Here is a 20,287-nt window from a genome sequence, read left to right as displayed (position 1 = left end):
GATAAATAAACGATATATATAATATGTGGGATCTTGTTGCTTTTAATTTTTTAAATTACAGGACAGTCGAGGAGGTGGAGAAGAAGAAAAACTCAACGGTTGTTTGCTTTTGCAGTTTATTTGCAATTTGTTCATATAATTGGTAACTGATTTCGGGTATAACTGACACTAGAAACCTAAACAACGTATGAAACTTTATACATGTCTAATTATCTTAGTAGTGCTAAGGCGACTATTTACAAGTAAACGCATTGAGCCGTGTTTTTATTCTTTTTTTTCTTTTTTTCTTTTTTTTTTTTTGCAGTTTGTGTAGCGCAGATATAGCGGGAAAGCTATGCACATGATTTTTTTTTTTTACCCGTTATCTACACACTTTTCAGAAACGTGGCCCAGGCGTTCGAAGGAAGTTTGGATCTGTCTGTGCGTTTACGTTCAGACCTTGCCACGGAATTGTCTCTGCCTACAATAGTGCTTCCTCTGCTGTTTCCACAAGTTTCTTTTATTTTTTGCCAATTGTAAAAATGCCAAGAGTAATATCGTTAATAAAAAATGGCAAAACGATAACTATGGGTGTGGTAAAATTTGTTTCGAAGCAAAAAATATTTAATATAATCGATATGTATATTTTCAAAAATACATAACGTTAGAGAATCTTTTATTTTGAACAAACAAAAAAATAATCTAAATTTTATCTCTGAGTAACGATTGTGATTTTTGTGTAAAAAAAAAATCAATATATCAAATGCTTCTCGTGACAAAGATTAAGACGCCCATACGCGAGGAAAGATTGTTCAAACTTGTCAAGACGCTTGCGAATCGACATGGCAGAAGCGACATGTATGTACGCTGAAAGGCAGATATGGCCACGGCAGCTAGCGAACGTGACTTTATTATAGCGTCGTGTGCGTCGAGTTTCACATGTACCGCATGTATATACCGCGCCGGCCGGTTTGCCGATGACTGATTTCTTCCCGTTCTCTCATCCCCTGGCTCTATCGCCTAGGATTACGTACGCTAACCGCTGCCGTCGCAGAAAACGCCAGGTCTGCCCTTCGGTGTACATGGGAGACAAATCATTCCGAAACATTATCCAATTCCTTTTAGCACTTTTGTGAGAGATAAATAAGTTAAGGAAAATGAGAATTACATGTTTGCCGATGGACCAACGAAATGAGGCTACGCGTATACGCAGCAGATCGATAACTTAGCCGTCGTAAAAATAAATCAGTAGGTCTTTCGTCGTGCGTTATTTCAAGGAACAATATAATGAATATTACCGTTACGCCTTGTGTCACATGCGTGAAAGAAATTCGCATAGTAGCATGCGTTCATCTGCGTATAATATGTATGTACATATATCTCATTTCATTTCGATATTAAATGATTTCGTGGCGCAAACCGAAAATTATTATTTCGTGCGGCACGGGCAGAGTAATCGAATAAACATTGAAATGTAATAGTTTCTATGATACAAAAATCGCTGATAAAAATTATCGTGAAAAAACGGTTTGGCAAATACATTAGATATGAAGACATTGCACTATACAAAATTCGCGTCAAGAGCTCCCGAAGAATTAAAGATACTTGGCCGTTCGACATGATGATCTAGTTACCTTCAACGTATGGTATGTATAATAAGAAGCCTTAATATCGACCTCAAAGAGATTTTATGATCTATGATTTAACCACACCTCTCACGTAATGAAATAGTTGAGCTATATTGTCAACAGCTTCTAATGGATGAAAGGGTATCGATTGTTAAAATGCACTGGACGACATTAAAGCCTCTTATATACGCATATATCGTTTGTGTGTACACTGTTTACACATAATATAGACGCTTCCTTAATATAAAACTAAATCAAAGTTTCATTTCGATTAAAGAGAAAAAAAAAAAAAAAACAATTTTTAACGTTAAGAACCAAAAATATTAACAAATAATTAAATTCAAGATGCTTCAACTACTATAGGTTGATAATCAAATAACAAAATATTCTTGTGCGACAAATATAAAATTGTTCTCTAGTAAAATCGTGATAGTCGCTTTTCGACGAGTTGTCGCATCGATCACTGTTCTTCTCGTTCGCTTAGAGGCCTAAAGGCTTAGACTATCGCACTAAACGGATAGTTTTAAGGAAAAAAAAAAAAAGAATGTGATCAATGACGACTGACAATCAATAATAATTAAATTTACAACATGTTATAATATTCCGAACATTTAAAGAATATAAGTTTGACGTTATCGTTTATGGAAAGTCAAAAAGATCGAAGCTTTCCAGCTGTGCCCGAATTATATTACTGATTCTATTATAATTACGTTTTTTTTTATTTTGTTCCACTTTTAACTTCAATGATGTATGTATACAGGATGATTCTCCGTAGAAAAGAAAAAGAAAAAGAAAATAGAAAAAAAAAAAAAAAAGAAAGCACCAATAGAAATACAGCTATTGCTTATTAAGGCATTTATCCTTGAATGTAAAGAAATATCATTAACGAAAATGATACAATTAACGTATGTACAACAGCTGAGGCTCATTGTGGCGTTAGCATGTTGTCTTTCGTCGCGCTTACAAAATGATCTTCGGAGGACATGCTCCGGAATGAATTGCACCGCATTAGAATCACCGTTGATAACAGTCATTCGCATTCGGAAGTGCCGAAATTTATATTGATAACAATACTAAATTTCAAAAGTTTTCCACAGAGAAAACTGCATTGTAAATATGCAACTTTTTTGTATGCTTAGTCGGAGAGAAGTCACTGTAGAGCAACATTCTTGAACGCAACGTGGAGAAGAACTCGCATGGAAAGCGCGCTTAACGCTATTTTTGTATGCACATCGGAGATGCACGTTCTTTTTTGAATAAATATTCGAAACAGTGGCAAACGATAGTCGTAATACACGTTTGCATCGGTAAAGAAAAATAACGTTTGCCAGAAATAACGTTTTAACATTACATATCTGGTATCTGAAACGTTTTACAAGTTTCAATTTTTATTGTCGCTAAGCTGCTTTCCTCGCGTATTCATAGTTCTATCTCGATGTGCCGTCTCTCTCGATATAATTCATCCTATATCCTTAACATGTTATTAAAATCTATCTGTGTATATACAAACAATGTGTGCATACGCGCGCGCGCTTTGCGTGTCATGCCGAAGATTGCATCGATACCGAAAAAATCTGTGTCAAAGAATTAAATGTATACACGTATATTTCCAAGACCTTTCGGCACCGCGACAATTGTTTCGACGTTATTCGGACCGTGGGCAAAATTGGGTAAATGACGTGGAGAACAAGGAGTCAGCAAAAATATTGGCACGTGACTCACGATTGTGCGTACGAATTCATCATTAGTGGCATCGACAGTGGTCAATTTTCAGAAAACCAATATTTATATTGCTCGAATTACATAGTCTACTAAATTAACAAAGATTAATAAAGTAACTTATAAAAAAAATAAATTTTAAAGATATAGATATAAAATAAAACAAGTAAAAAATAGGCAAACAAAATTATTTTATGAAAAATAAATCATCACACTCATGTGCCGATAAAATATTGAAATTTTGGAAATGTATGCTATTTTATGTAATATAAACCGTTAGACTAATAGAAAATATTTCTACTAAGATTATTGTTAAATAAACAAGACAATTAAAAAGCAATGTTACTATATTGCGAGTTATCTCGCGTAATAACGTGAGTAACATTGAGTCAGCCATAAGTGAATTATTAACATGAGTCAGACTTGCGGACGATATATATGATGACTGAAATGTCGTGTACATACATTAAGGCAGTCTATCATATATTTACTTGACATTATTCTCCACGTAATAAACGTAATATTAAATGTTACAGTTTATAAGGATGTAAAACTAAAAAATAATATAATATTTTTCGACATTGAATTAAAGATTAGTAACACATTGACTGAATTTCTCATTAGCGTTAGGTAAATGTATTATTCTCGTTCCGCGTTTAAATTTAATTTTTTAAATATATTTTGTAAATTATTTAATAAAATTTAGATACTTGATACTTTTTTTTTTAAATTAGTAAATGAATTAACACGCGGTTAAAATACAATTTAATCCCACTGTTTTTGCCCACGGTAAGAAACCTTTCAGAGTACTTTACGCATCATTCGTATTCGATCACGAGTTCGACCAGGCGGTTTTCCGTTTTAGGAGCGCACGTGGATAAGCCACGAGGATAAGGCGGGTAACGATGAGTTCACGCCTGACTTCTCCTCGTTAGATGATTCTGTGTGTCGCAAAGCCGGCGTCGTCGTCGCTATTGGCAATCCCGCAACATCGTTGGCTAAAGACACGGTATCGCCGTCTAGGTTTCCAGGCCCGGCACCAAGCTGTGGAAGGTCTGTATGTCATGGAAAGCGCGGCCGCAGCTCTGATTATTGTTGCGCTCAAATTTAGTTAGATCGAAGTGCTCATCCAAGGATTGCAGCTCCGCCAGGCGTTCTTCCAGCGTCTTTGCCGAATCGGCGAATCTGGAAAAGTCGCAAAGCCGATCGGGATCGACCACGTCGGCCACCTCCATCATATCGGCCCCCGGTCTTCCGAGCTGTACGCTCGCGTCGTCGAGGTCCCCGACGACGGGGAAGAGCACGGAATGGCAGCTCGTCGCGCTGTCGATACCGGTGCCGTTGGTCGTTGAGGTGCTACTTGTGTTGACCATCGTGCCGTTCGACCGCACATCAGCCACGCCACCGCTCAGGCGGTCTTCCGGGAAGCCCAGATGATGATGATGATTGCCGTGCGACACCGGCTCCGGCTGAATCTCGTCGATGTGCGAAAGCAGGCGTGGCGTCGGCGGCAGAATGTAAAAGTCGCTGAACACGTCGTCCTGTAAGTCTAAGTCATCGTGCCTGTGCCGCTTGGAATTGAGCCCGTCGTTCCTCGAATCGTCCGCCAACCTGCATTACAAATAACGACGTGAAAAAGGTTCTTCTTTAATAAAAAAAAAAAAAAAGTAAAGTGGAGTGCCTCAAACTGAAATACCATCAAAGTGGAATTTATCGAAACTATTGAGTTCTAACGACGCTTACCTCTTCTTAGAGGACATCTCTTCGTCCGCCACGTCGGCGATGAGGCTGCCGGCGATGTTGTTCTCTTTGCTGGCGTCGTCCATGTACGACGCTATTACTGGAAGTGTACCGTAACTACGTGTCTTCTCGTCCCGGTTTTCGCGCTGCAGCCGTCGCACCGCGTTATTTATCAGAACCGATCGGCACAGGCTCGCTTCGGGATCCTCGATCCTCCTCAGCTTGCCAGCGGAAATCTTGAGCAGGCGGCGGCGTTCCTCGCGGGCGCGGTACTTAGCGGAGATCATCGTGGGTCGGCTCCTGCGTATCACCAGGTCTTCCTCCAATCTCATTTTAGAGTCTGCGACAATCAAGAGAAATACATGCCATTATTAACATTTTTTTAATACTTTCACGCTTAACAACTATCGCGATAGAGCGCGTTGTCGTTTTTCAATCCTAGGCGAACACCTTTTTGCTTTCCTCTCTGCATGATTTTACGTAATACATCCGTAACATATTAATTATCACTAATAAAAAATAAAAAATAGAAAAATTACCGAAATAAAAGTTTTATCAAATTAAATAAGCGGTTCTTGACAAGACAGGCAATTTTTGAGAGTCGACGTATTTTCAGTTGCGCTACGCGTAGCTTGACAAAAACTTGTCACACGTCTATGCGTTCTTACGCTTATTGCGGAAGGCGGAGGGGGCGGGGGAAAGGAGAGAGAGAAACTCCAACGTCCCTAACGGTACACGGAGACGGTAAAACACGCGGCTCTCTTGCAAGTAGCGGTACGTAAATACGGCGCTTACGCATTTACGTGTAGCTCACTACGCCAACGATGGACGGAGAGGTCTCTTTTTCTTTTCTCCTATCGCCGCCGTCGTCGTCTGCGACTGACCCAGTTACACGGCGACGACGCTTCCGTCTTTCCACCGCCTCGCGTCGAAAGGGGAGAAATATGCGTACCGTTATCGCACGTTTTGTAATCGGCGTCGCCGTTGACGAAGACGGACGACGGCGATGCATCGAATTATATCGTCGATTATCAAGTCACTCGGATAAGTCTCGCGGGCCTCCGTTCGCGCGCAAAAAAATAATTTCCTCGTTATCGAATATTCTTAATATCAGATCATATGGTCGAGCGATAAAAAAAAATAGCAGCTATGACTTCTCGATCGTGCGGATAATCTCGCTTCCGGCCGTGTCGATTTCAAAGAGAAATCTCCACTCGAGGTCACTTCCGGTTCTCCCAACGAGATAGGCGGAGTGGCGATTACCGTCGACGTGTTTCGGTAACGATTCTCGATCTCCCGGAGTCGGTTCCAACCCGGTCGTCTGTTTCTTGCGTCCGGAGAAATTTTTTTCTTGCCCCGCAAATCGCGCGCGCGTGGGAGGAAGTCGATCGGAACGCTTCGGCAAATCGTGCTTGTTTACGGCGCATCTTTACGTCGGCGTGATTTAGAAGATCCGCACCGATCAATCCGCGGGATTCGATTCCGCGCGATTTGCAGCGGGTTTTCCAGGAGCGAGTCGGAAATAACTGTTTCTGGGAATGGCCGCGTTTACAGTCACATCGTCGCGTCGCGGATCCGGAAAAACGATCGTCCGGCGAGCGGCGGAGTCGCCGCGCCGCCGTGAGATGTCGCCTCGAGTCCCGTCCACCTGCGACCGTGCGCGCTCGCTCGCAAGATGGCCATCGCGCGTTCACGAAGCTGGTCGCGGCGAAGGAATCACCGCCGCACTTGTTGCTAAACCGTACCTCGTTCGCGCCGGAAACTGAGAGTCCCGTCTCCGAAAGCGACAGCACGGCCGATCCCGTCCAGCGATCCCGGGCGTCCTCGATTCGCAAACGACCATGCTCGCTCGTCGAAAATCTAAACGAACCAGACGCGGATCGTCTATCCTGCGCTTTTCTTTTGTTTTTTCGGAATCGCCGAGGAGCTCGAGGTAAACATCGTTCTCTATGATATTTTTTTACTCGCAGCGGGAACGAAATTAACGCAGCGAAAGACGCTGGGACGTCGAACGTTTCTTGATATAAAGTCTGTATGTAAAAATACTTGTGCAAGATTCTACGCGGCCGATAGAAACCTCGACCGATCGCCCGAGAGAGACGCCTCGGCGAGTACCCGCGTTTCGATGTCACAGTCGACGTGACAAACGAAAATAGAACGCGATCGGGAGTCAAGTGTTATACACGTCGCGAAAATGTCCAAATATTGTTGCGCAAACTTCGTTGTTCGCGAGAGGCGAGGGGAAAGATTCGCTCGATTCGACCTTCTAAAGCGCGACGCGGCAATGAGAGAAAGTGGAGTGGAGGGAAAATAAAAAAAAAATAAATAAATAAATAAATAAAAAAGTTTCTATCTTTCGATACCATCGCCGGAACGATCTCGGGCCGCGTGAATCAAAATGACATGTCGATCGGCCGTCGAGTAGCCCGAGTCTTGAGTGTAATATTACATAAATTTATTTGCGATAAAAATATTCAACGGAGAAAAGGTCGCGGCGAAATGAGCGATTACTAGTCATAAATTCTCGCGTCTGGACCGACGAAATGACAATTTATGAAAGCATCGATTAATTTAAATTTTGCAATCCTTTGCGTATATTAAGTATAAAAACATACGCGGAATAAAATTTTTGGTTGGTTATCGGCTCTGCAGCGACAAAGAGAGAAAGAGAAAAAGAGAGAGAGAGAGAGAGAGATGGAGAGGGAGGAAGGAGAGAGAAAAAGGAAGAGGAGAGAGAAGGGAACGCTGTACGCCGAGAAGCGATTTTACGGTCGAAGTGCGCCTAGACTAACTTTCTCCGCGGGGGAAAAACCGTCATGGATACGCGTTACCTAACCTGACGCGCCGAGTCCGCCTTACAGGCGCTGACTCTCCCTCTCCCCCTTCCTTCGGCTCTCCCTCGTCAGCTCCATGATCCCGCCACCCTTTCCCTTCGCGACCCATCGTCCACCCAACGTTTCCCTCTCCCCGTCATTTATTTACATACGCTATCACGTTGTCGTCGTCTTGCTCGGCCAGCGTAAATCGCGTACGCTCCTCTTTGTCGGTGTATCAATCTCGCTCGACTTCCATTCGTATTAACGCGATGAAATCGTATTTAATATTCGGTTAAATCTCCAAAACTTAGGAGCTTGCCGATAAAGAAAAAAAAAATAATTACAACAATAACGTGCGTAAAAAAAGTAGAACAATCGAAATAAAAATCACGCGACAACGAGCGATATCGCGAAAAAGAAAAAAACGCGATCCCGATCACGTTTCGTCGAGGACGTCGCATCACGCGCTGGATATTATTATTTCAGAGTCACGCAGTCTTTGGCAATTAAGCAACGTTCGGAACTACTGACTAAATTTAGATTCCCCTGTGCCACGCGCCATTTTAATATCAAATTGAAAGAGGACAATAGATAAAAAAAAGCTGGATACAGATATACGAGGCAGCGATGCATTAGATCTCAAACTTTCTCGAAAAAAAAAGTCTCCATATTTAAGTGTTCGATGACGAACCGATAGAAAAGATGCTTTATAGGCCGAGTAACGTTATCTCTCGATTAAAATTTAACAGAGCAAAGTTCGACCGAGCGAGCGAGTTGCAACAATTTAACGCGATGTTTTTTTTTATTTTTTTATTTTTTTTAATAGTTTGCGTTCGTATCGAATTGTTTCGAGCAATATCTCTATGTATTTCGCAGTATAAATAACACCCCGGGCGTACCACTTGCCAAAAATTAATGGCGATTTGGTAACAATGTCGATTTAGCCGCGACTATCGTTTGAAAGCGACAGCAATGGGGGTGAACTACCCTCCTAAAGCCACAATACGAGCTTCGATCGGCGTGCAACCGTGAATGTTTCTCAGAGCGAACCACATTACGTCGCCATGCCGCGACGTGTGTTTCATTCGTCGCTTCTTAACGCAACAGGAACTTAGCGCTACTAAAGTGAAGCTATAAAATCGTTAATTCGAAGGTTCGAGCCTTTGAAAGGGAAACTCCGATTGTGCGAGAAGTCTCGCTTGCGTCATAAATTTCAAGCAGCCCAAACTTTTCATATTTAAATTGTTTCAAGAAATTCTTTAACAACGGACTATTATGTAGATTAATTTCGCACGAGAACGAACGCGAGATAGACGACATACGCAGATCCGGGCCGCTCCTTGGGAATCGCGCGCGTACGTTTGTAAAACATTTAACAATTTTTTTTTTTTCTTTCTTTCTTTCTCTCTCCGCGAGAAAGCTCGTTAACTAATCGAGGTAATTTAGTAAAAGCGCGATGCGGCAAAGAGGGAACGGTCCCGCTGCACTTTTGCGTTAGTGAAACGCGCCAGTCAATAGCCGTATTACGTATGCTCCGGATAACTCGGATAATCACGTAACGGACGTAGTAGTGTAGGGCGGCAGCTCATAATTCGCGAACGTTATTCGAGCGTGGCCCGTCGTTCGGTCGACGTACGCTATCGATATTCCGCCGAAACGAGAGACGTCCGGCGTCGACGGTGGTAGTGATAGTGGTAGTGGAGGCGCCGGCAGAGCGGAGCTGCGCGGACGGTGCCATATTGAACGAGAGAGACTCGAGAGCGGGAGAGAGAAAGAGAAAGAGAGAGCGAGAAAGAGTCTGCATGTATGTGTGTGTATGTTCGCGCGGGAACGAATCAACGGCCATGAAGGCGGCCCGATGCCCGATCCGTTCTCCGTCGGGGCCTTGGAAGGAATGCAATGGATAAAAAGAAATCGTGCTCGGCCGTGCGCGCGCGCTTATAAATAAATCCCGCGAACTGCGGTATCCGCGAGAGAGTACCGCCGGCTTGACGTCGCGTTGACGTCGCATCGCCGATTTCGAGAGAATCCTCCTCACTCCTTCCTCCACGCCTCTAATGAGAGACGTTAATCTCGCCGCGTTAAAAACTCGCTACCGACAAAATTTCCGCCGGGTTGATTAAGATAATAATAATAATTATTATTAATCTTGATTTATCTACCGCGAGGCACCCACCTTGCATTTCCTTAGCTTCGTTAGAAATTGTATATTAGTGTTTTTAGAAAGAGATTCCAAACGCGTTAATTTAGCGGAAATTTAAACGGCGATCTGTCCGGTTTTAATTGCAGACGAGAACTCTGGCAAGTTTCGCTAATTACACGCCAGAACTTTCACTCGTGGTCAAATAAAAAAAAAAGAGAGAAAGAGCTAAAATAAAAAAAAGTAAAAAAAAAAAAATACAAATCTCTTGAGCGCGCGACGATGCGACGCGCGTCGACGCAATACCTTCGTAATTGTAATATCTCGTAAAGTTTGCGAAACGAGGGTATAAATAAGAGTCGACTCCTCCGAAGCAAATAAAGCGTATCGTCGCGATCGGTATTCGGGGTGGCGTTTACTCAAGACGTTCCCTCCTCCGAGTGCCGAGCTCCTGTAGCGGGAACGCGGAGTAATCGATATATCTGCTCCATCGCGATAGGAATTTCGTCGTCATCGTCGTCACACGCGGTAACGAAGCCCCGGAATAGACGGGTGTCGCTCGACCGACCTCGCGAAAAAGCGCGGAGAGCGGTCGGGAAAGGAACGGAAAATTGTAGCGGATCTCGCGAAACAAACGGTACCGCGTCCTACATGGAGACGAGTCTACTCGCGACGTAACAAGTTCCACATCGTTTTCCGGAATTTTTCTCAGCACCGGTTCCCCGCTGCAAATCGTTCGAACAGGGTCGACTCGGCCGCCCATCCTGCCTTAATTCGCATACTCCCATATGGTTTCTCACTCGCAGATTTAGTTCAAGATCTATTTCACAACGGGAACTCGTGAACTTTATTATTACGCGAATGTGCGCGGATATCGATTATTTTTCCCTCGAGATTCAACTGTAATGATATTCCCGTTGTTCGTGGATTATCTTTGGCTTCGTGAAATTTTTTTTTCATTTTTTAATAAAGAAAAAATAACGCTGCCAGGATATTCTGCTAGCCTACCGATTTAGAGAGCGTTCTCGAGACTGTGTAGAGCCGCGCGATTAAATAGGCCGTGACTATTCGTACGACTTTCTCTCGTAGTTGCAATGAGCGAAGACATCGATGCGCCAGAAAAAAAAAAAAATATAATCGTATTTAGAACGAGGCTGTGGAAGAATCGCCGAGCCTATGTCGACCCGACGAAGCAACGGGTACTTTAAAGTCGCGAATAATCGGCAGCGCTTCTTTAATATCGTAACATCGTACGCGGCGTCGCGGCAAAAATTCGCGAAAGCAAAAATGCCAAATGTATGACGATTTCGTAATCGTGCGTAGCGGAGCGACACGCGTGTCGGTAGCGTTTTTCGCGCGATAAGTATATGCATAAGCGAGTAAATTAAAAAGTTTAAACGAATAAGGTAAAGGGGATAACGAGTGAGTAAAACGAATTAACGCGAATACGGAGTGAATTTTACATCGATCGTGCAGGATTTCCTTTCACGCGGTTACAGTGCCATGTTGCGTTTGAGGCCAGCTCGAGCTTTTCTTTCCTGCTGGTTTTTTCACGATATCTAGAGAAGGGAGCGCGCAACTTTTCCCCGCGACGTTTCCTCGATCCATCATTTTCGCCAATGACAATTCGCGGCGCTACTTCAGCCAGGCGATTAAAGAGGAACGTGCGAGTCATCGTCGAAAAGCTCGTCGCGATGTTACTTAAGGGTTGCGAAATATCCAGGGGACGATAAGAGCGATTACGAAAGTTTCAGTCGATGAAGTAGTCGAATTTACGTTTTTATTTTCGTGGACGTAAAAAAAGAAAACAAAAGTCAAGTCCCGTATCAAGTATTAGGTATGCAAAAATGTGCGACTACAAATTTAGCCGAGTAAAAGAGGAAGGAAATTAGCGTAACGCTGTCGGTCGTCTCCGTCATACATATAACAGGTACACGCGAATACTACGTAAACGTGCAGCGGGATGCGACAAAGATATTTATAAGCGTTATCGTCGCGGCTTCGAGTCCGCAGCTGAGACGCGCGCGGTATCGATCGCCCGGTTTTATCCGCTCGAAACAATGCATTAGGCATTCTCCCGAAGAATAACGAAGATCGCGCAACAGGTTAGAGGATTTAACGTAAGCGGAAATCCATTCGGATTCGCGGCGGCGGCGACGTGGAATGTGCGTGCGCCGTCGCGGAGCGAAGACAGAGGATTCGGTAACGTCGGGAAAGGAACGTGAAAGGAGTCGGTGCGCCGTTCGGCTCCTCGTCGGCACTATCCTCGCAACACTTTCTCCGAATCACCGATTTCACGCACCGCCGTCGTTCGCGTGGCGCAAATAATGTACCGCTCGATCCGCGGGAGAGATCATCTCGGCACGTGCCGCACGCGTAAGGAGCAAGTAATCCGCGACTCTTGGCGCTCCAGATTTAGACCGTTGAACGTTACACAATTTGTTTTCTCGTGCTCCAACTTTCGTCCCCTCTCTCTCTGTCTTCCTCGCTTAAAAAGAGGCAAACCGAACGAAATTTCTGTGCGCGTTAGGAGGCGTGTCTTATTTTTACTTTCTATAACGCAAAGTACACTCGACGAGTGACGATCGTCAGCTTCGAGACTCGGACGTGCAGAAAAAAAAAGAAAGAAAAAAAGAAGAGAATTTTTTAATACCAAATCTTTGACCGTTGATCGCCGGCGCGCCACGCTTGTGAATCTAATCGATAAGATATTACATTGGAATGTTTGAACGGTGTACCGTGAATCCGCGACGCATGAATATGCAGCAAAAATGCAGAATCATCCATATTTATTTCAGGCGGACGGGGGGAGAGGGGGAAAGGGGGGAGGCGCGCGATACGATAGCCGGAGGATCGCTTTTAAGCTCTTAATTGATTAATTGCAAGCGATACATCGCGCAAATTTATTTAGCGTATATTAACAAAATGCAGCCTTTTTAAAAGGCAAATTGGCACAATGGAGAGCCCAGCGCCAAGATCTCAAACCAGCTTCTCCTAGCAAATATACTCGCGCAAGGTAGTATTTTCATAACGAGCCGTTAATGAATTAGTCCCTTTTACAGCGACGCGCGGCAATATCGCCGGCTCCGCCGGATTGTAATTCGCAGGCAAGAGAGGCCTGGCAAGAATAACAGGCACGCGTTCGAAACGAATTTTTGATCAACCGAAAGGTCCGGCTGCCCGGAACTCTCTCGGTTTCTCGTGACCTTCCGCGAGCGTACGCGCGCGTGCTACGCACGGCCTCGAATTTCGCGGCGGCACATTAAGGATCATACGTTTACTTTGTTGCCCGCAGCTCGCCGCGCGCGCCATAAAGCCACATCGATACACGGCAATCACGCTAAGAGCAGATGTTATCCCTACCCGACGCGCGCGTCTTCTCCATAGAGCAGAGGTGGAGGTGCCGCGTAGACGGTGGGGAGAAAATCGGCCTGTGTCGTCGATACTCGGAACGTTCCCGGCGGTGCGACCGCGCGCTCGTGCCCTCCGATGTGTCATGCATAGCGAATGGGGGGCACGGGGGCTGACAACGAGCCCGAGAACCCGCTCGCGTTCGTCGTCATCGTCGAGCGGAGTCGCCTTCGCCCGCAGCCCTAAATTGTAGAAATATTTCCGCGAGCCTCGGTGCTTAAAACGTATCGTTTTAAAGTTGACCGTCGGTTACATTTAAAGGAGAAAAAAAAAAAAAAAAAAAGAAAGAAAAAAATGTATGCATATTACTTGCGATTTTCGCTCGCGTTGCTACTCGATCGCTTCTTTTCCGCCGCGGCATCTGCCACGATACTAACGAGTGCACACGAAGATGTACGAGTTATCGTAGTGACATACTTGTTAGAGCTGCTTGTTCTAGCAATACCGAAATTGCATCGCGCAACGTTACACGTAAACATGCCTGAAACACGTCGCCTGTACCGCGTTAATGATTATATCTGAAATTCCGGCGGCACCAAAGCGTGGCGTTTCGGCTATCGCTCGCACAAAGGTAATCGCGTCTCCATCGCTCGCGCGGGCTCTCGTGCCACACGTTCCCGTGTAGGCGTGTGCAACGTCGTCGCACAAGTATCGAAACGATGCTGGCGAAGGAGGAGGAAGCGGAGAGAGACGGAGAGAGCGAGAGTGCATCGACAGCAAAGGGTGAGACGCGCTTGTGGAACGCTCGTGTGGGTAGGTAGTAGGCCCGTGACGTCACGCATTCCACCAGCTGGTCGGGAGACGCCGGCGTCGCTCTCCTTGTTGCCATGCCCGTCTTTCTTCGGCAACGTAAAGCACCGGGGGACACGAAGGAGCAGCTACGAATTTTCGGAAGACACTTTAAAATGAACTCCCCGAGATCCTCCTCGTACCACCGATCCGGGCTGTGAAACGGGTTTCTCGTGGACGACATTTTGTAGTCCGTAATAGAGAAAGAGTCGCGAAGACGTATACGAGAGTTTGTAAAGCATGTAGGAAAAAAAAAAAGAAAAAAAAAGAAAAGAAGAAGAGACAAAAGACATTAACAGTCTATTAATTTGCCGACTGAACTTTCTAAAACGATCTTTCTAAAGCGTTACGTTACGTTAATTCGATGAAAAAAGTCCATAAGTGTCTGAATAGCGGAATAGCGCAATTTTCAGTTGCGTGCGAACGCTATACACCTCAAAGTTGTAATTTTACCTGGCGCGCAATAATATATATGTATAAAAAAAAAAAGAAACGTAAAAAAACTTGCGGACGCCTATGAATAGTTTTCTTATCGATCTGCCTCAACTTTTACGGAGTCGACCAACCAACTCTGGTTAGCAAGACTATCTGTCTGTTTCTAGGTCACAGTCGGGCTATACATAGGTAACGCACGAGAAACAAAGATCGGTTGACCGTCAGCGGTTATGTCGAGTTTTCTTACCGGTACCGATGAAATTTTACATCTATTATCCACGTTTGTGGAAGGTCTGTTTCAGTTGTAGATATAAACGAGCTTAAACCTCACATGCGAGACGACTGTCCTATTGAAAATCCCATGCCTTCAAGAGTTTGCTTTTGTGTCCGTAAATACAATAGAGTGGCTCGTTTTAAGGGTAGAGCGGCAAGGATTCAAAGGGAAGGGATCTCCGAATCAGGATCAAACCCTAGGCTTTTTCATTTGTCATTTTTCGAATGACCGCTCGTGACGTTGTAAGTTGGGCAGAGTACGGGTTAATATTATCTCGCTCGTTTATCTAATAACGCCAACGTTCACGATTCTCATTGAAAAAAAAAAATTGTCTTAATTGAGTCATTCGATTATTCAATGAATTTTTAAATACAGAAATAATTTTTGAAATTATATTTAATGCGGCATTTTATAAAATACAGTATACAAAATAATTAGCAAAGTATATAAATATAAACAAAATGTATTCCGTACAATTTCAATTAGTGTAATGAATAATTTTAATTAAGACGGAGTGTCGTTCGCTAGAATTACGTCTCGTTGGGGACGGGCAACTTTTCTTGCAAACGGCACCCGATCATCTCGATGTGATCGACAATTGCGCGGATCGTAAACCGAAGGTATCTTCATTGTCGGCCAAGTGTTAAAGCGGCGGGTTCTTTGTCCCGCATAGCGATAGCGTAACTATGTGCGTTTTATTCGAATCCATCGACTAGCGGCGCGTGTCACTGCATTTCTACGTACGTGCGATAGTCATCCCGCGCTCATACGTCCATCGTGTGTTCATGTAGTCGAATATCGGGGCCGCGATATCTCGCGCAATCCGAACCATATCCATAGTCACAGGATGGTTCGGGCGCGGCGGTGAAGCGGGCCGGCACATGCTCGATTCGCGTATTATCCGCGCGACGTGCGTTTCAATCTTCATGCGTGTGCGTGCGTGCGTGCGTGCGCTTTTTCGTCTGCCCATCGGCATTGAAATCGATCGTACGGCAAATTACACGGGACTCGTATCTCTCGAGCTATTGTTGTCAGCATTGTCAGTGAATCTCGACAGATCTTCGAATTAATGATCGCCAATTACGGTATTTGCGGCCAATTACGTCGGTAATTGACCGTAATGCTGATAACGCGCGCGCGTAATTCTTTCACGCGCTTACGCTCGTAAGATGACGCGTAGGAAAAATCCTTATCAAACGTGAGTTATTAAATTTCTTTTGTTAATTTCCGTGGAACATTTTGCGCACCGCCAACTGCAAAGACGGTGGCGGCTTTTCGCTCGAGAACGGTTCAATTTTGCTAGAATATAGATCTTTTTATCGCGCCGATATTGTTGGATTAAAGGCCATCTGCGATAAACATAAAAATGTGGATTAACGCGCGAGTATCGCGGAGAGAAAGAGTCTCACACGTAAACCTTTGCACGATTTCACGAGTGTGGAACATTCGTCTAGGTTTTAAACGCGATATCGCGTGATTAAGCAAAGTTTTGTAATACCGAAGCACACAAATTACGTCAAAACGGCCTGATAAATTAGAGAACGGCATAATATATTTCTAAATACCGTGCCTTCCTCAAGATAACGCGTTTACAACTATCGTAAATATCAAACTATATTCCTTCGTTTTATGTCGATATTTTACGGTGCTTTTAAAAAATTGATATCAACAGATATTAACATTGATTTTCTTTTTCTATCTTAAAAAATCGGTGTGACGCGTAAGTTAGCTGTTAATTGTCACAGCTTAAAACCGACGCTGATTAATTCTCTCTCGCTTGGGCTTGCTAATTAATACGTCCAGGCAAAGACGGTCTTCGCGATTTTCGAGATCGAACACGATCTGGTGAAAGTACCGTCTTTGTCTTTTCATTGATATACTAATGAAATATTAGAATTAAATCGAAAGAGTAACGAATAGATAGATTCCCCGGGGGGCGGGGGGAAGGACGGGGTGAGAGCGAGAACGAGCTTACGTGAAGCGCGCTAGGTATATTGCCCCACCACTCCCACTCTCGCTTTGTCCTTCTCCAGCGGTCGCGCGAGGCACACGTACGCACTACACAGCAGCCACATGTCCGTGCCGAAAGTAGTGCGTATTTGCGTTCAAAGAAACCTCCTGGCATGAGAACTATCTTCTCCTCTCCATTCTCCGTGTGCGGAGAGCACTTGTGGCTACGTCTTCTTTCCTTGAAGTAAGCTACATCCCTACTTAAGCGCTTATCTCTCCGAGATAACCTTTCTATTTCGGAAGTGATATACGTACTCGCGTTATTCTTACTAATTATTCGGACTTTTTGTTCGCAGGTAATCAATGCGAGGACAAAGGTGAAACGGTCCGAGAGGAAGCTAGCTACTCTGACGGGAGATCTAATGATCTGAGAGGAGGAGGAGGCCTCGGAAAGGCATCGTGCTACAACGGAGCAGCCACGGAGGTAAGAATTATTTTGTTGAAACACAGAACTAATAGCTCGCTGACTAAATACTTGTAGCATCTCTACAATTATATTTTTTTTTTTGTTACAGATTCACCGCCGTCATCGAAAGTGCCGCTACCGCCGATAATAATTATTTTACGAACCGCAGCCGGTTCGTCGGTCGTTCCGGGAGTTCGTTGAGTATTCGGACGGAATTTTTCGATATACGACTTTCTTCTAAACGCGAGTGCCGATCATGGAACGCGCGAAAGTGATAAATAATTTACGCGATTGTAAAATCACGGTCGGGGTGTTCGCGAGTGACTTGTGCGCGGAAGGATGGCTCGACACGTCCCATCTGAGAGGAGGAGCAGGCCCGGGACGGGCGTCTTGCATCGGCGGAGCAACTTATAGGTAAATATAAATTTTTTAAATAAAATCTTTAATTAAAAAAAAATTTATTTTTCTTATTAACTTTATTATTTGATATACCAGCATCTCTACATTAATATTTTACATTTTATGTTACAGTCACCGGCAGAACTCTTCAACTCCGCTGAAGTTCATGCAGATTGGTAAGTCGCATAATTTTTTTTTTATAATTTGTAATTGGAGCCTCTCAAAAAATAACGCGTGTGTAGCGCGTTCATGATTTCTTCGAGCAATAGTAAATTATACGTATGCGGCACGGAAATGGTAAAGATTAAAAGTAAAAATTAAGACAGAATATTGTCATTAGGTATAAACTCAACTCTGCAAACGCAACGAGGTGATGCGCGTATATAAATATATCGTCCACGCACGAAAGTTCCTTTAAAATTTTGCATTACCTTTATCAAGATTAAGCGTATCGTGATAAAAAGCGCGAGCGTAGCCACACGTTACGACTAATTAAATCATGCATTCATTAAATTATAGTCGCATGTCAACATACGCGCGCGCATTCTTCGCTGACCTCCTTTACACGGCGGCGCTTGCGATTTTGCAATACAAATTATCCTTTGCTCTAACATTGCGAGACACGGCTCCACCTTTAATTTTCCCTCGGCGAAGTCAGCGGCGAAGGATATATTTACTTAAAAAATTTCATTTATCGCCAGACCAAGTTTTATTATCTCCACCGCGAGCCGAATAGAAAGTTTCGCTTTATTTTATCACCGAGACAAGGATTCGATCGATTCGAGGCGCGTGCACGATCAAATGTTAAACGCGCGCATGCTAATCACGAGAGATGAAGAAACCGACGAGGTGTCAGCGATGACGCCAACGATCGGCAAGATTCTACGAAGATGCGTGTCATCGCGCGCACAGCGGACGTTGACGTAATCGTCGTAGGGTGTCGGCAATTATTCTGACGCGTTCATGTCTATTTGCGTCAATCTAGCAGCAAGTCGCGCTTTCCGTCTTTCGAGCGTACGTACAATCGAGCGCTACAATTGATTTCTATACCGTGAGAGCGTCTTCACGTCATGTTGATCCGCCACGCGACTCGATGGCGATCGTTTTCATTTAATTAATGTCTTTAAACGTTCCGTTCTCATCCGCTGGACACATTTGGATTATTTTTAATTCAACGCTCGTTCTCGCGCGCAGTATGCAATTTCGTTCAAATCCCAAACCTCTCCAACCATTTCATTTATCAATATCGTAAAAAAGATTTCACATTAAAAATAAAATAAAATAAAATAAAATACTGCTTCTTAAGAAACATCAAGTATACACGCCTAGTAAGAGTGAACTTTTGGAGGAACCATGTTTGACATTTACGTATCACACGACATCGATAAAATTATCACAAAACATCGTAGTTTTTGTATTCACTCTCGAGCAAACAAGATACGGAGAAAAAAGAATTTTCTCGGCAGGAACGCGGGACGTTATCGTTATTTGTGACGCGTTATCGGGGATTTGAAAATGGAAAAGTACGCAGCAAATAGATACAAAGTGCATGAGAAGTGCTCTATTTATATTATTACGTATTTTCTCTTATGTCGGACACGGTGGAGGAATCGCCGCGTGCCGCCGCTCGAGAAAGAGGGGGCCGATCTCCGATGTCGCGGTTAACGGGATATCGCGGAGGAAAGAGAAAGAGAGAGAGAGAGAGAGAGATGAACGTGCGCCGCGACTCTGGCGCGGACAGGCAGGTAGACGGGCAGAGGAATCATACTATCGCGTGCCGCGCGCGGCTCCACTCGTGGAAGGTCAGTGACAGAAAAGCGGGCGTCGCGTCGCGTCGCGTCGCGTCGCGGGATTCTCCCAAAACAAAGAGTCATCGGCCTTTATGCGGAATCTCCGCGCCCGCGCCTCGCTTCCGCTCAGCGGGCTCGGCCCCGCGGGGGTGGCTCGCCCCCTTCGACACGTTCCAGGGGTAAACGCGCCGAGAGGCGCGTGCGCCCCGCGAGCGACGCTAAGCGCCGTACCGAAGTCGCAGAGCGCGTCGCCGTAGCGGTTTCGTTGCTATTTTCGCCGACGGATTCATCGCGGAATGAGATCAGTGCGCTAATTTTATGACGAAGCAGCACGCGCGAGCGAGCGGACATCCTCCACTTCGCGCGCGTCGCTAAAGCGCCGCTACGTTAGAGCTCAGAGCTTCGCGTTTTAGTACGTCGTTAAATGATCTCCCCGCTACGCCGCCGCCAAGTAGCAGGACTGTATTATTAATCGGCTCTCTCTTACTCTCTCAACGCAGAATCTCGCGATCGCGAGCTCTATTAGGCGCGTGTATTTCTAATTAATTACATATATTATTAACGTCATATGCAGAATTGATTATTAATTGCAATAATTTACGAACTGATCGATGCGTTCCATACCTTCCAATATCTTGGTTGCGTTTCGCCCTCGTTCTCGCGCCTCTCTCCTTCCGCTCTCTAACGTCGACGGCGTAGATTCATTCGCGAGATGGTATTCGATATTTTCCCGGGAACACTTTGTCGGAGA

At 44.5% G+C, this 20,287-nt stretch overlaps 1 protein-coding gene across 3 annotated transcripts in view; it reads right to left on the bottom strand.

The window, feature by feature from the left end:
• Positions 1-99: 99 nt before the first annotated feature.
• Positions 100-20,287, bottom strand: part of LOC139106442 (uncharacterized) — a 79,756-nt gene continuing 59,568 nt past the window's right edge. For all 3 annotated transcript variants that reach the window (XM_070663226.1, XM_070663224.1, XM_070663225.1), the window contains exons 2-3: positions 5,070-5,406; positions 100-4,937 (exon numbers count right to left, since the gene is read on the bottom strand). In XM_070663226.1, the coding sequence (XP_070519327.1) occupies positions 4,346-4,937; positions 5,070-5,398 (921 nt within the window). In that variant the 5' untranslated portion in view covers positions 5,399-5,406 and the 3' untranslated portion in view covers positions 100-4,345. The remainder of the gene's footprint in view (positions 4,938-5,069; positions 5,407-20,287) is intronic.

This window comes from Cardiocondyla obscurior, linkage group LG11 (assembly GCF_019399895.1).
Source record: "Cardiocondyla obscurior isolate alpha-2009 linkage group LG11, Cobs3.1, whole genome shotgun sequence".
Classification (NCBI taxonomy): Eukaryota; Metazoa; Arthropoda; class Insecta; order Hymenoptera; family Formicidae; genus Cardiocondyla; species Cardiocondyla obscurior.
Note: the sequence above shows the minus strand (reverse complement) of the source record. Positions and strands in the feature narration are given on the sequence as shown.